We start from the raw sequence: 15,660 nt of genomic DNA on the forward strand, positions 1-15,660 counted from the left end.
CTTTGGCCACCTTATGTGAAGAACTAACTCATATGAAAAGACCCTGATGCTGGGAGAGATTGAAGGTGGAAGGAGAAGGGGATGACAGAAGATGAGATGATTGGATGGCATCACGGACACAAAGTACATGAGTTTGAGTGAACTCCAGGGATTGGTGATGGACAGGGAGGCCTGGCTTGCTGCAGTCTATGAGGTTGCACAGAGTCAGACTTGACTGAGCGACTGAACTGAATTGACGATTTTCCAATCAAGTTATTTTTTTGTTGTTATATTGAGTTATATGAGCTCTCTATATTTTAGGCATTAACACTATCATTCTTAGTTGCAAATATTTTCTCTCATTCAGTAAGCAGTCCTGTTTCATTGATTTTTTGTTTGTTTGTTTGTTTGTTTTGCTGTACAAAAGGATTTAATTAGGTCCCATTTGTTTATTTTTGCTTCTTTTGTTTTAGGAGACAGATGAAAAATAATACTGCTATGTTGTTGTTCAGTTGCTAAGTCATGTCTGAACCTTTGCGATGAGACCCCATGAACTGCATAATACCAATCTCCCCGGTCCTTCACTATCACCTGGAGTTTGCTCAAACTCAAGTCCATCGGGTCAGTGGTGCTATCTAACCATCTCACCCTCAGCCACTCACTTCTCTTTTTGCCTTCAATCTTTCCCAGCATCAGAGTCTTTCCAATGAGTCATCTTTTCACATGGGGTGGGCAAAGTATTGGAGCTTCAATTTAAGCATCAGTCATTCCAATGAATATTCAGAGCTGATTTCCTTTAAGATTGACTGGTTTTATCACCTTGCAGTCCTAGGGACTCTCAAGAGTCTTCTCCAGTACCACAATTTGAAAGCATCGATTTTTCAGTGCTCAGCATTCTTTATGGTTCAACTTTCATATTTGTACATGACTACGGGAAAAACAATAGTTTTGACTGTACGGAACTTTGTCAGCAAACTGGAGTCTCTACTTTTTAATATGTTCTCTAGGTTTGTCATAGCTTTCCTTCCAAGGAGCTAGTGTCTTTTAATTTCATGGCTGCAGTCACTATCACCAGTAATTTTGGAACCCAAGAAAATAAAATCTGCAACTGCTTCTCTTTTTTTCCCTTCTAATTGCCATGAAGTATAGGACCAGATGCCATGATCTTTGTTTTTTGAATGTTGAGTATTAAGCCAGCTTTTTCATTCTTCTCTTTCACCTTCATCAAGAGGCTTTTTAGTCCCTCTTTACTTTCTGCCATTACAGTGGTATCACCTTTGTAAGCATAGTGATGTATCTGCATTTTAACACATTGTATATGCATTTATTTAACTTCTATGCAAAGTACATCATGTGAAATGCCGGGCTGGATGAATAACAAACTGAAATCAAGATTGCCAGGAGAAATATCAACAACATCAAATATGCAAGCAATATCACCCTAATGCAAGAAACCAAACAGGAAATAAAGAGCCTCTTGATGAAGATTAAAGAGGAGAGTGACAGAGCTAGCTTAAAACTCAGTATTAAAAAAAAAAAAAAATGAAAATCATGACATCCAGTCCCACTACTTCATGGAAAATAGATGGGCAAGCAATGGAAACAGTGACAGATTTTATTTTCTCAGGCTTCAAAATCACTGCGGATGGTGACTGCTGTCATGAAATTAAGACATTCTCTCCTTTGAAGGAAAGCTCTGACAAACCTAAACAGTGTATTAAAAAGCAGAGACATTACTTTGCCTACAAAAGTCTTTTTAGTCAAAGCTATCATTTTTCCAATAGTCATGTACAAATGTGAGAGTTGGACCATAAAGAAGACTGAGCACTGAAGAATTGATGTTTTTGAACGGTTGTGTTGTAAAAGACTCTTGAGAATTATTTAAATAGCAAGGAGATCAAACCATTCAATCCCAAAGGAAATTCATCCCAAATATTCATTGGAAGGACTGGTGCTGAAGCTGAAGCTCCAATACTTTGGCCAAGAAGACTCATTGGAAAAGACCCTGATGCTGAGAAAGGTTGAGAGCAGGAGGAGAAAGGGCTGACAAAGGGTGGGATGTTTGGATGACATCATGGACTTAATGGACATGAGTTTGAGCAAGCTCAGGGAGATAGTGAAGGACAGGGAAGCCTTGTGTGCTACAGTCAGTGGGGTTGCAAAGAGTCAGATGGACCTGCAGTCAATGGGGTTGCAAAGAGTCAGACACAACTAAACAGGAATAAAAAAGTAATAAAAATAAAAATGTCAATAAAAAATAAAAATGTCAAAAATTTTTTGACATTACATAGCATTTTAAAATATTTTGTCTGTGCTTTTCTATCCTCTTCTGTAACTTCCATTATGTGTATATTGGTACACTTGAAGATGACCTGCAGTTCTCTGAGGTGCTGGTCATTTTTCTTCATTCACTTTCCTTTCTGTTTCTCTAATCTGCTAATTTCAATTGTCACCAGTTTTACTGATTCTTTATTCTGCCTGTTTAAATCTGTTTTAGTGAATTCTTCTTTTTAGTGGGTTTTATTCTTTCAGTTGGAGCTTTTCAGATGTCAGAAGTGGTAAAGAACCCAACTGTTAATGCAGGAAATATAGGAGATGCCAGTTTGATTACTGGATCAGGAAGAGCCCCTGAAGGAGGGCATGCTTACCCACTCCAGTATTCTTGCATGGAAAATCTCATGGAGGGAGGAACCTGGCAGGCCACAGCCCATAAGATTGCAAAGAGTCATACATGACTGAAGCAACTTAGCATGCATGCATTTTGTTCAGTTATTGTATCTTTCATCTCCAGGATTTCTAGTTTTTTCCTGTTTTATAATTTTTGTTTACTGACATTTTCTACTTGGTTTGAAGTCTGTAACATTGCACAGGAAGATGTGACCAAAACTATCCCAAAGAAAAAGAAATGCAAGAAGGCAAAATGTTTCTCTGAGGAGGCTTTCCAAATAGCTGAGGGAAGAAGAGAACTGAAAGGCATGGGATAAAGGGAAAGATATACCCAACTGAATGCAGAGTTCCAGAGAATAGCAAGGAGACATAAGAAGGTCTTCTTAAGAACAATGCAAAGAAGTATAAGATGACAATAGAATGGGAAAGACTTGAGATTTCTTCAAGAAAATCAGAGAGATCAAGGGAACATTTCTTGCAAGGTTTGGCATGATATATGACATAAACGGTAGGAAGTTAACAGAAGCAGAATAAATTAAGAAGTGGCAGAACTCTACAAAAGAGGTCTTAATGACCCAGATAACTATGATGGTGTGGTCACTCACCTAGAGCCAGACATTCTGGAGTGTGAAGTCAAGTCGCCTTAAGTACATGACCACAGACATAGCTAATGAATATGATGGGATTTTATCTGAGTTATTTAAAATCCTAAAAGATGATGCTGTAAAAGTTCTGCACTCAATATGTCAGCAAATATAGAAAACTCAGCAGTGGCCACAGGACAGGAAAGGCAAGTTTTCATTCCAATCCCAAAGAAGGGCAATAACAAAGAATGTTCAAACTACCATACAGTTGCACTCATTTCACATGCTAGTAAGGTTATACTCAAAATCCTTCAAGCTAGACTTCAGCAGTACTTGAATTGATAATATCCAGATGCACAAGCTGAGTTTAGAAAAGGCAGAGTAACCAGAGATCAAACTGCCAACATTTGTTGGATCACAGAGAAAGCAAAGGAATTCCATGAAAATATCTACTTCTGCTTCATTGACTACACTAAAGCCTTTGACTGTGTGCATCACCACAAAGTGTGGAAAATTCTTAAAGTAATGGGAATATTCATTGGAAGGACTGATGCTGAAGCTCCAGTACTTTGGCTATCTGATACAAAGAGCAAACTCATTGGAAAAGACCCTGATGCTGGGGAAAATTTGAAGAGAAAAGAAGAGCATTTCAGCAGATGAGATGGTTAGATAGCATCACTGACTCAATGGATATGAATTTGAGCAAACCCTGGGAGATAGTGAAGGACAGGGAAATTTGGTGTGCTGCAGCCCATGGGTTCACAAAGAGTCAGACACAACTGAGTGACAGAACAACAACTTGGTTTGAATTGCCCTCGTTATTTTAGTTTTTTGGACATAGTTTCCTTTGATTTATTTCTTTTTTTTTTTTTAATAACAAATTTAGTTGATTTAAAGTATTTTTTTCTAATGAGTCCAGTATCTGTACTTCCTCAGAGAAAGTTTCTATTCATTGCTTTTTTTATATATGTTTACAGACTATATTTTCCAGTTTATTTTTTTAATTTTATAAATTTATTTTTAAATTAAACAAAGATGAATATTTTTAAAGATAAAAAGTACAATTCACAAAGATAGATATCATAAACCATGAGGTACCTAACAGAAAAGAAACAAAATACATAAAGCAAAAATCTCAGAAGAAATATAAGGGAAAAGAAAAAATATATAATCATAGTGAAACATATTAACATTTCTCTGAGAATATTTTATCAAATGCAGAAAAAAATAAGAATAGGAGCATATTGATGATGTAGTCAATAATTTAAATACAATTGATTTCTATTTATATAAATGTACATAATTTTATATCCTACAAAATGTATTTAAAATTTTATATCTCTTACGTTGCTATTAGATGTCCATAGTACATTTATAAAAACTGGTAAACAATACTAAATTTCAAAATGTAGAAATTGTGTGTGATTCAGTTATGCATATATTCATATATTATCTTTGAAATTATTTTCCATTATAGGATAATATAAGATATTGACTATATTTCCCTCTGCTACATAGTAAACCTTTGCTGCTTCTTGCCTATCTATTTTCTTAAATTATAAATCTAACATTCTATTCATACTAAATCAAATAAGTGGAATCAAACTGTCACACATTTTTTTAGTTAGGCAAAAGTTCATAAGTTTTCTAAAATATATATACATATTATTTACAGTTGTGCAAGCCTCATGATGGGAGGGACTGGTGGTGGGAAAAACTGAATACTCTACCCAGCAAGACTCTCTCCTTAAGATTTGATGGAGTAATCAAAAGCTTTCCAGACAAGTAAAAGTTAAGAGAGTTCATCACCACCAAACCAACTTTACAACAAATGCTAAAGGAACTTCTCCAAGCAGGAAGCAAGAGAAGGAAAAGATCTACCTACAGAAAATGAACCTAAAACATGAAAACTGTAGTTTTGCACTTAAATGCAAATGAATTAAATGCACCAAACAAAAGACATAGACTGGCTGAGTAGATGAAAATATGTGCATGTATGTACTTCCACTTATCACTCTGCTTGATCCTCCCCCCGAGTTGTATGTAATTATTTTATATTATTAGGCTAATCATGTTCCCATTATGGCTTGACATTGCAATTATCTTTTATTTATTTTTTTTTTGTCTGTCTGTCTTCATTTCTTTTCATTCTTTTCTCTATATTCTGTTCTCCTGCAGTGATTTTCACCTTTCTGTCCTCCAGGTCAGTTATCTGTTCTTCTGCCTCAGTTATTCTGCTATGGATTTCTTCTAGTGTATTATTCACCTGTTTGTTCTTCAGTTCTTGTAGGTCTTTGGTAAACATTTCTTGCATCTTCTCAATCTTTGCCTCCATTCTTTTCCTGAGATCCTGAATCATCTTCACTACCATTACTCTGAATTATTTTCCTGAAAGTTTGCCTATCTCCACTTCATTTAGCTGTTTTTCTGGGGTTTTATCTTGTTCCTTCATCTGGGACATAACTTTCTATTTTTTTTATGATGATTAACTTTCTGTAATTTGGTCACCGTCAGACTGTGCCTCTTCTCTCTTCTCTGTTTGCCCTCTGATGAAGGATTATAAGAGGCTTGTGTAAGCCTCCTGATGGGAGGGACTGGTGGTGGGAAAAACTGGGTCTTGCTCTGGTGGGCAGAGCCTTGCTCAGTAAAGCTTTAATCCAATTATCTGCTGATGAGTGGTGTTGCACTTCTTTCCTGGTAGTTTTTTGGCCAGAGGTGACCCAGCCCTTGGGTCTACAGGTTCTGTGGTCTGGCTAATGGCAACCCAAGAGGATTTACACCAAGGGGGACCTTCCCAGACTGATGTTGCCAGTGTCCCCATCCCTGTGGTGATCCCCTGCAGGCACATGCCTCCACAGGAGACCCTCCAACACTAGCAAGTAGTTTTGATTCAGTCTCCTGTGGTCTCACTGCTCCCTTCCTCTGAGGCTTAGTGCACACAAGCTTTTGTTTGTGCCCTCTAAGACTGGAGTTTCTGTTTCTCCCAGTCCTGTGGAAGTCCTATGATCAAATACTGCTGGCCTTCAAGGTCAGATTCCCTGCATATTCCCAGTCTGTTTGTTGGGTCCCCAGGCTGGGGAGCCTGACATGGGGTTCAGAACCTTAGCAACAGTGGGAAAACTTCTTTGGTATGATTTTTCTCCAGATTGTGTGTCACCCACCTGGTGGGTAAGGGATTTGATTTTATTGTGATTGTACCCCTCCTCCTATTTTGCTATGGCTTCTTTGTCTTTGTATGTGGGGTGTCTTATTTTGGTAGGTTCCAACATCCTCCTGTTGATGATTGTTCAATAGCTAGTTTCAATTTTGGTTTTCTCGCAGAAGGAGATGGTGCTCTACTCTGCCATCTTTAACCAGAAGCTCCATACTTTCTAGTTTCTTTGCATGTCTCATATTTTGTTGAAAATTTGACTTTTTAAATAATATAATGTGACAAATTTAGAATTCTGAGTCTCTGTCTCTCTCCAGGGCTTGCTTTTGTTGCTGCTTTCTATATTAATTGCTATTTATTTGTTCAATAACTGTCTGAGCTAATTCTATGTAGTCTCTTGTATTCTTTGTCATGGATTGCCACTTAAGTCTCTGATCAATTTAGTGGTCAAATATTTATTGGACAGATATTTCTTTAAATAGTTGGAATCAATAAAACTCCAAGGGTTCTGTTGCTTGTTTAACTGTTTTCAATGCTTACCTAGGAAGTTTATAACTGTGCTGTAGCCTTCATTTCCTGCTAATGCAGAGCCTCAAGGCTAGTCAGAGATAAGAACATATGACATTCTCATGTCTTTCCTGAGCATGCACACAATACTATTCATGTCTTGGCTTTCCAGATTTCATGAATGTGTCAGAGATTTTCAAAGTCTCTGAACATTTAATTACTTTTTTAAAAGCTTTTTGGCAAGTCTCTTGTTTACCTCAGTTGTTGTTTAATGCTCCAGGCACCTGTCTGACAAATACACCCCTTCCCTGGCAAAAGTTTTAGCACTAGATGATCAATGAAGATAAGCCTTTTGAATCAGGTCTTTCAGGGAACTGCCACAGAAGTCAAATAATGACAATTTTGGGGGGAATTAAATCTGTTCTGTTCAGTCTAGCACCTTGAACAAGGCTTATTTTCAAGGCTACTACTGGCCTGGGACAGGGTAATAGAGCTGGGGTAAATTAAAATGCAACAATACTTGCTGTACTTAACAAGATTGGAGTGTTTTTCTTCCATAAATGCTACCTGGGTTGATTCAAATCTTTGGCTATTTTTCCAAAATCTTAAAGAAAAAAAGTTAAAAAAAAAAAAGTGTCAGTCATTTCACTGCTTTTGTGAAGAAGTAAGTGTTTGGAGGTTATTACTCTATTATCTTTACTAACTCACTACAGACACCTTCTTTGTAATATTTCTAAGACCCTCTCAAGAGAATAAGTAGCTAAATTTCAACTGGAAGTTAGTTAAAACAAAATATTTTCCCCATCCAGATTAATTAAGTATCTGACTGGCCATTAATTATTTTCCATTTTTTCCTAAAACATTCAACTGTCCACTCAGGGGTGCCAGGGCCCTTGAAAGGACTCCCTTTTCCTTGCAGATTCCTCAAAGCCACTTGAGACCAAGACTAAGTCACTTCCAACCACGCAAACCCCCTTGGAAGGTGAGTTTTACTGGCGTTCTGTGGGAATAGGGAAGGTCTGAAATGGTGTCATGGAAGCCAAGGGAGGAGGCTCAATGCCATTAGACAGGTAATAAGAGGTCACTGGGTTCTTCAGAAGGAACATAGTAATAAAGACATGGAAATAAAAAGACCTAAGGGTCATGAAGAAGTGAATCATATATATATATATATATATATATATATATATATATATATATATATATATATATTCTCTGTAAAAATGTCTGAGGCAAAAAGGATAGAATTTGAATAACTCTATAGGAAAAGTGAAAAAAGAAAACTGACTTCTGCTCTGCTTCTAGTCTGAATTGCTATGGGACTTCAGGTATATTTTCTCTCCTCTATGGGCCTTCTTCCCACCAACAGTAAAAAAGCAAAATAAGCTATCACATTATTGTATTGAATTGGCCAAAAAGTTCAATCAAGTTTTTCTGTAAGATATTATGGAAAAACCCAAATGAACTTTTTGGCTAACCCAATAATAGTGGTTAATGACATGGCCAGGAATTCTGGAAATCTTAGCACAGATACCCATAGAAGAACTGCAATCTTTGTAGCCACCCTCCATCTTGAAAGTTCCTATCTGGAAGACAGATCTCTGACCCTAATAATCCTGTTGTTATAGTAACATACACAGTGAATATATCCTGGGGCAGAACAACTGAAATGGATGGTGATATTGGAAAGACAAGTGCTGGACCAGGTAAGGGAAATGTTAACACATCTATTCTTCCTTTTTGGCTCTTAACTTTGCAACAAAAAGTTTCCACTATACACACTATTCTATGCCATTCTACTCTGCAAACTGTTACCTCCTATGTTCCAGGCTATGATCAAAGGTCCTAGAGACAGATGAGATGGATAGAATGGAGAAAGGATAGGGAAAGATACAGATACAGGGATGTTCAAAGTCAGAATGGGTTTAAGGGTAGTGATATCTGTGTTCTTATTTCTCTGTTGGCATGATAATGTACTTCCTAAACATTCTATGTAAGAATTGGAATGGGACTATGGTTTCAGCCAGCTCTCCCAGGGAGACAGGCATTGGAACAGGTAAGGGTAGTGGCAAGGCTTCATTACTTGAGTTATTCTTCAGAGGTCACCAAGCAGCTTGTAGCTGATTTCTGATTCCTTCAAAGTTTCAAGGATCCCTAAGTCAAAGTCTCAGAGATGCAAACCCCAAATATAAGTTCTTTGGGTTTTCACCTGGAGCTAATAGCTGGTATGCAGTGGTTTGAATACATTGATTATTAAAACAATGAAATACTTATATTTTATATCATTTTATTTCATCAACAATACTAGTTGATGCTAGATGTTTCTTTTAACCACTGTTTCCCATTATCACCTTGGCTGCCTTGGCCCATCCCTCAGAACTCTCTAGACCACCCCCATGGTCTGGCAACAAAAGTATTGATGCCTGGAGACCTCTAAGACTCCAGGTCTACAGTAGGTATCTGTTTTGATTGATAGGTACATAATAGTTTGATGACTATCACTCCTGGTCTTATCCTCTGGTTGTGTGTCATTGATGGTGGACTTCTTAATGCCTCTGTACTTCTGCCCTCCTGGTTGCAGAGTTTCTTGGTAGTCTCAGGTCACAGCTGAAGCTTGTTTTGTGTTCCATTTCTGTGTTGTCACTTTTGGCTTGAAGACTTCTATAGTTCCATGTCTCCCCTATGGCAATATCCATAGAAGAAGCGGGGCTAGAAGATACTTCTTACGACAGTTGATTTGAGAAGATGGGAAAATAACTTTTGGAAGAATGGATACTCTAAGATTTGGAGTTTATGCTCTACATCCTCTATTATTTATTTTACAACTTGACTCTCTCCAATGAGGAACCTTCCCTTGATCTGTATCATTTTATAGCTTGGGTTCTCTCAACTCCAATCAGAGCTCTAAGGACCACAAATACCAGATATCTAAGATATAATATTTGGGGATCTAGAGAAAACAAAGTCAGTTGCAGCAGTAAATCCTAAGGACACTGGGATTCCTTTCCCTCTCCATCCATATCCCTGACCTCACTCCCTAGATTCAGAATATTATAGCTACAAGTGCATTAAACATCATCCAATCTTTTCACTGAACTTATGGGGAAACTAAGGTATTAGTAAAAAATCTGATTAAAGTCACTGTATTTATTCTTCTATGACTTCTATGTATTTAGCCTTCTAGGACTACTGAAAAAGTACCCCATACTTAGCACCTTAAAATGACACAAATGTATTATCCTATACTTCTGGACATCAGAAGTCTGACACACTGGGCTAAAATCAAGGTATAATTGGGCTGTGTTATTTTTGGAGACTGGGGATAATCAGTTTCTTTGTCCTCCTTTCAGTTCCTAGAGGTTACCTTCTTTCTTTGGCTTCTGGTTACCTTCCACCAGTTTCAAAACTAGCAATGTAGCATCTTCAAATATCTCACTATCATCCCCTTTTCTGTTTCCTTCTTCCACTTTGGGGAGACCCTTGAGATTCCCTTGAGCCCACCCAGATATTTCAAGATAATCTCCCCACTTCAAAGTCAATGAATTAACAACCTTAAATATATCTGCAATCTTAATTCTTCCCTACAATGTAAACTAACATACTGGGGATATGAATATGAGCATCTTTGGAGGACCCTTATTCTGCCTACCACAGTCATACAGCAAATAAATAACAGACCCAGGACCAGAAGCCTAGTCCAGGGGTTTCCTTCATGATTTAGACAGGTAACCCAGGAGACAGTGGAAATATGTTTTGAGGATTAAGAAACCTGAATACTTGGGCAGAGAAGTAATTGATCGTAATCTCAATACGGTAGTATTTTTGTGAAGCTGGGAAGCACTTTCTCCTAAGAAAATGTGAGAAACCTCTTGTCTTGGCCCCATGGAAAGCATGGAGTACTGGTTCAAATGTCCAGGCCAATCAGCCATCAATGAGTGGACCTGAAATAACTTGCATGTACATGGAGTCTCTAGCTTCTCTCAAGTCTTTCTCATGGATCCAGGGTTTTGTTTGTCTCTCTGTCTAGCTAAATAAGTTAGGAGAAGATGAAAAAGAAAGAACTGTGAGCTAGTCTAGACTGATCCTTGGAGTCTCTGTTTCTGGACTGTTTTCAACCAGATACCACTTGGTTTTGTTTTGCCCCTTAGGAAAAGGCCTGTCTATCTTTGCCATAATTCTCATCATCTCCTTGTGCTGTGTAGTGTTCATCACCATGACTTGTATCATGGTCTGCCGGAAGACATCCCAACAGGGTGAGTGATGAATATGAATGGGTGGCTTTTGCTTATTATTTCATTCAGCAGTACAGATCAGATCAGATCAGTCGCTCAGTCGTGTCCAACTCTTTGCGACCCCATGAATCGCAGCACACCAGGCCTCCCTGTCCATCACCAACTCCCGGAGTTCACCCAGACTCACGTCCATCGAGTCAGTGATGCCATCCAGCCACCTCATCCTCTGTCGTCCCCTTCTCCTCCTGCCCCCAATCCCTCCCAGCATCAGAGTCTTTTCCAATGAGTCAACTCTTCGCATGAGGTGGCCAAAGTACTGGAGTTTCAGCTTTAGCATCATTCCTTCCAAAGAAATCCCAGCATAAACTCTGTATCAAGCACTATGTTAGGCACTTCAAAGGGTCCCCAGCCTAACCTGAAAGTGAGTATAGGAAATCCATGGAGACAGACATGCAATAAGAGTACAACATATGAAAGTTAATTCACAAATCTTTTTACTCAACCTGGCACAGCATCTACATAGTCACACACCACATAGTGGATTTTTAATGAGGATGCAAGAGAAGGAGAAGCAACAATTACTTGCCTCAAGTTATTTACAGTTTAATTAATGTAATCAAGGTAGAGTCATGGAGTTTATCAATAACAATACATAGCTATAAAGGTTGTGAACTCAAAGCTTGGAGAAGATAATCAATGCTAAAAAGATCCAAAGGATAGGAGAATCAGTTAGGGGTAGAATAATTATCAAGGGCTTTCAGGAGGAGGCAGGACTTAGACCATACCTTGGAGGATGAAAGCCATTGATAGGGGACAGTATTCTACAAATACAAGAAATTACATGAATAAAGGGGTGAAATTGTAAAAGATAAATGTGAGTGGAGTCATCAATAGAGAAAATTCATGTAGCCAAGCAATAGAGAAATACAAAGGAAAAGATAAGTTCATTCCTGATTCTAGAAAGTCTTGAATGACAGGTTAAGGAATTTGGAATTTCTTCTCTAAGCCTTGCATTAAAAATCACTTAAAAAATTTAAGCCAGGCAGTGACATGATTACACTATAGTTGTCAGGGTCATTTAACATCTGTTTGCCAACAGAAGAAAAAGAGACTCTTAATGTTTACTTCTAAGTAAAGCCTAACTACACCTCAATTCCTTTTGCACTAGTCATTTTAACTAGCATTTATGTGTCTCTTCCTTTGAAGTAGCTCCTACTCCCTAATAGTCTGATTTCTACCATAGGTCTCTCCAACCCAAAAAGAGGAGGAAGTCTTGGGTTTCTCCTTGTCCTGGGTTTGAAGTAAAAACTCTTGTCTTGGCCAATTACCATGGCTATGATCCATGAGGCTAAACTTGGAAGTGGAGATATCTTAAGTTGCCATAAATCCTAGGTGTACTAAAAGGAAAACATTCATTATAGTCTCAATAAGACTAAGTATAAACTGTAACAATATTAGATTATTTCTCTTTCAAAAACAGTCCAGGGCTCCCTATGACTCAGAGGACAGAGGTCAAAATGTAGCATCCCATTGAAGGCCCTCTGTAATGTGGCTCTGGCCTATCTTGTCAACCCCCACCATTCTCTTAGACCTAGTTTCATTCCCAGTCACTGAAGTCAAACAGGCAAATAGGTGACACACCTCATGTCTTTATACTTTTTCCTCCCTGGATTGCCTTTCCAGAATTCCTGCATTCTATCTCTGTATAAGGGAGACAGCCTCAGGGCATCATCTTGATTTAACAGGTAGCTTCTGAGTACCTACTATGTACCATGCACTAGGCATATAAAAATGAAAAATATCCTACAGTATGAAAGCTGCAGAGCCAATCAGGGAGGTAAGGCATGGAAATGTAAGGCTTTATCACAAAACAAAAGACCTGCAGCATTCTGTTTTTGCTTTGTTGTGGTTTAATGCTTACATTCCCAGTTGCATCTCTGAAAGATTACAAGCACCTAGAGGGCAGTACTAAGAGACATCCATCTTTGTACCAGGCTATAGAGCTTCCCTGGTGGCTCAGAGGTTAAAGTGTCTTCCTGCAATGTGGGAGAACTGGGTTTGATCCCTGGGTTGGGAAGATCCCCTGGAGAAGGAAATGGCAACCCACTCCAGGATTCTTTCCTGGAGAATCTCATGGGCAGAGAAGCCTGGTAGGCTACAGTCCATGGGGTTGCAAAGAGTTGAACATGACTGAGCGACTTCACTTCTTACTTATAGAGCTTTTAAGCCAATGTAGAATGTAGAATGTAGGTACTTCTCCTCCACAGACACTAGGGGGCAATGGTGATTTATTCCAAGATCCTTCCTGGATGCAGGATGGGGATAAATGCACTTGAGAATGACTCAAGCTATAGTCTCTATAGAATGTAGAATGTAGGTACTTTTCCTCCACAGACACTAGGGGGCAATAGTGATTTATTCCAAGATCCTTCCTGGATGCAGGATGGGGATAAATGCACTTGAGAATGACTCAAGATATAGTCTCGGGCATCAGACTGATAATTCAGGCCCTTTTGTCTGGGGTCTGAATGGCTGCCAAGTTTTTCATAAAGACTCCCTGAAGGATATTTGGCAAGACTCCTGGGTGGAGAGTGGATCCAGTTCCAGTGTCCCTCCCCCCATCACACCAAGCTCTAGCCCAATGTCCAGAGTCAGACTGTGCCAAAGATGACAGTGATCAAGTGTGCTTCCTCTTCCTTTCCAAGATAAATCTGCATCTGTTGAAAAACAGGTAAATCTGTATTTCAACCCACCTTCTTAACAATTTCTATTTGTTGGAAGGCTGAGACATATTGAGATTCCCCCTTTCTGTCTCTTCTTCCCTTTTCTTTTCACAAGGACTTGCATTTGGCCCTTACCCATTCCCTATGGAGACTTCTGACTTGATTCTTGTTTTTTTTTTTTTTTTTTTCTAGATCATGTCTATGAAGTGGCCAGGTAAGATAGCTTCTCATCTTCTATCTTCTGACCTGTTCCTTGTCCTCAAGTTTGTTGATTATTGGCATAGAGGCAAAGGGGTTTGGTACAGACCCAATATTAAGCCTAGAGGCCTTCAAGGTCAGGGCACAACTTTCTTCCTTCTCAGAAGCACCTCCTGTGGTACTGTCCTGACCCAGTGAACACACAAAATAATCCAAGTCCATCATACCTCTGTTCCAAGAATCCTTGGGTGGCAGGTGCCTGGTGGTCAGTTGTCAATAATTGGGGCAGAAAAGTGGGAAACCAAGGTACCAGATTCAAGTTTCTTCTCATGGGTGGTGGGCTCTTGGACCACAGGTTTCATGCCAGGGAGGCCAGTGACTCTGGTGAAACAATGAGGGTGGCCCTCTTCACAAGTGGCTGCTCCGATGAAGAGCCAGCTTCCCAGACTCTGGGCAATGACTACTCTGATGAGCCTTGCCTGGGCCAGGAGTACCAGATCATCACCCAGATCAACAGTGACTATGCTCATCTGCTGCATACAGATTCCCTGGATTATGAGCTTCTAGCCACCAAAGTCAAGAATGTCTGCTAAAAATGTCCTACTGAGGTGATGTCTATTGACATAATTGCCTATTCAGCCCAGGAATTCTACATGGCCCCTTTCCCTGCTGTTTCTTCCTGGTTAGTCCAACATCTCTTCCTTGCCAACAATGGGGTTCCTAAAAGTAATCGGTTTTGCCTAAGAAGTTGCCATATGTACCTCAAGCAAGCCTGCTGCTGGGCCATGCCCTAGACCCTTCTAGTTGTCCTGCCTACAGCTTCCATTGCTTTTCTCCAAACATCAGAAGAAAGTGCACATAACACTAGGACTTGGTCACCATGCCTCCAGATGCCACTCAACTTTGGCCTCTTGGCACTGAACGACCAGAGAGAGGCTCAGCTCTGCCAGGTCAGAGGATGAGTTAGGTTCAGGTCACTTCCCTTTCCCTAGTGCCAGATAACTTTGAATCAAGATTATCATGAAACAGACCAGGATTCAGATCTGCTCCTGTACTATGAGCCTAGTGCTCTGGTATTCTTTTGATGCTCAATAAATATCTAAGCATAATAACATTGGTCATATTGGTCCTCTCTCAAGTACCTACCAAGAGTGATTAAAGTAAGACTAGTTGAGATGATTGAGGCCCTGGGAGTATGGATAGAACCTTTTCTTTTTTTGTTTTTTCTTCCCTTGCACCCATGCTATCCTTACTTCATTTCAGCAGTGAGCTCACTGAAACACAATAAACCTTTGGTAAGAGAGTACTCAACTGCCTTCTATTCTTCTCTTAATCATCCCTCCAGCTCCACCTGGGTGACTCTACCCAGGTTAATTGGAAACCATAAAAAAAGGAGTCTTTCTTCTGTCTCAGGGACTGTGGGTCTACAGATAAAGAGCTCTCCTTCTTTTCAAACTATAGATGCATCACCCTCAGAGATTTTTACTTCCTAGATTCCTGACATCTTTGGAAAAGTTATACTTTTCATAGGTCATCTTTATCTCCTGACCCCTTCTTATAATGTGAGGTGAAGGTCACAGCATGAAAGTCTTTCTTCTCAAGCAGGAATAGATACTAGG

General features: G+C 39.2%; 1 protein-coding gene across 1 annotated transcript in view; it reads left to right on the forward strand.

Annotated features, from left to right (window-relative positions):
- Positions 1–15,139, forward strand: part of VSIG4 (V-set and immunoglobulin domain containing 4) — a 35,161-nt gene extending 20,022 nt beyond the window's left edge. Inside the window, exons 3-7 of the mRNA XM_055563587.1 lie at positions 7,808–7,870; positions 8,517–8,594; positions 11,037–11,141; positions 14,036–14,057; positions 14,397–15,139. Coding sequence (XP_055419562.1) covers positions 7,808–7,870; positions 8,517–8,594; positions 11,037–11,141; positions 14,036–14,057; positions 14,397–14,634 — 506 coding nt within the window. The 3' untranslated portion in view covers positions 14,635–15,139. The remainder of the gene's footprint in view (positions 1–7,807; positions 7,871–8,516; positions 8,595–11,036; positions 11,142–14,035; positions 14,058–14,396) is intronic.
- Positions 15,140–15,660: the final 521 nt, after the last annotated feature.

The sequence above is a fragment of the Bubalus kerabau genome, chromosome X, assembly GCF_029407905.1.
Source record: "Bubalus kerabau isolate K-KA32 ecotype Philippines breed swamp buffalo chromosome X, PCC_UOA_SB_1v2, whole genome shotgun sequence".
NCBI lineage: Eukaryota > Metazoa > Chordata > Mammalia > Artiodactyla > Bovidae > Bubalus > Bubalus kerabau.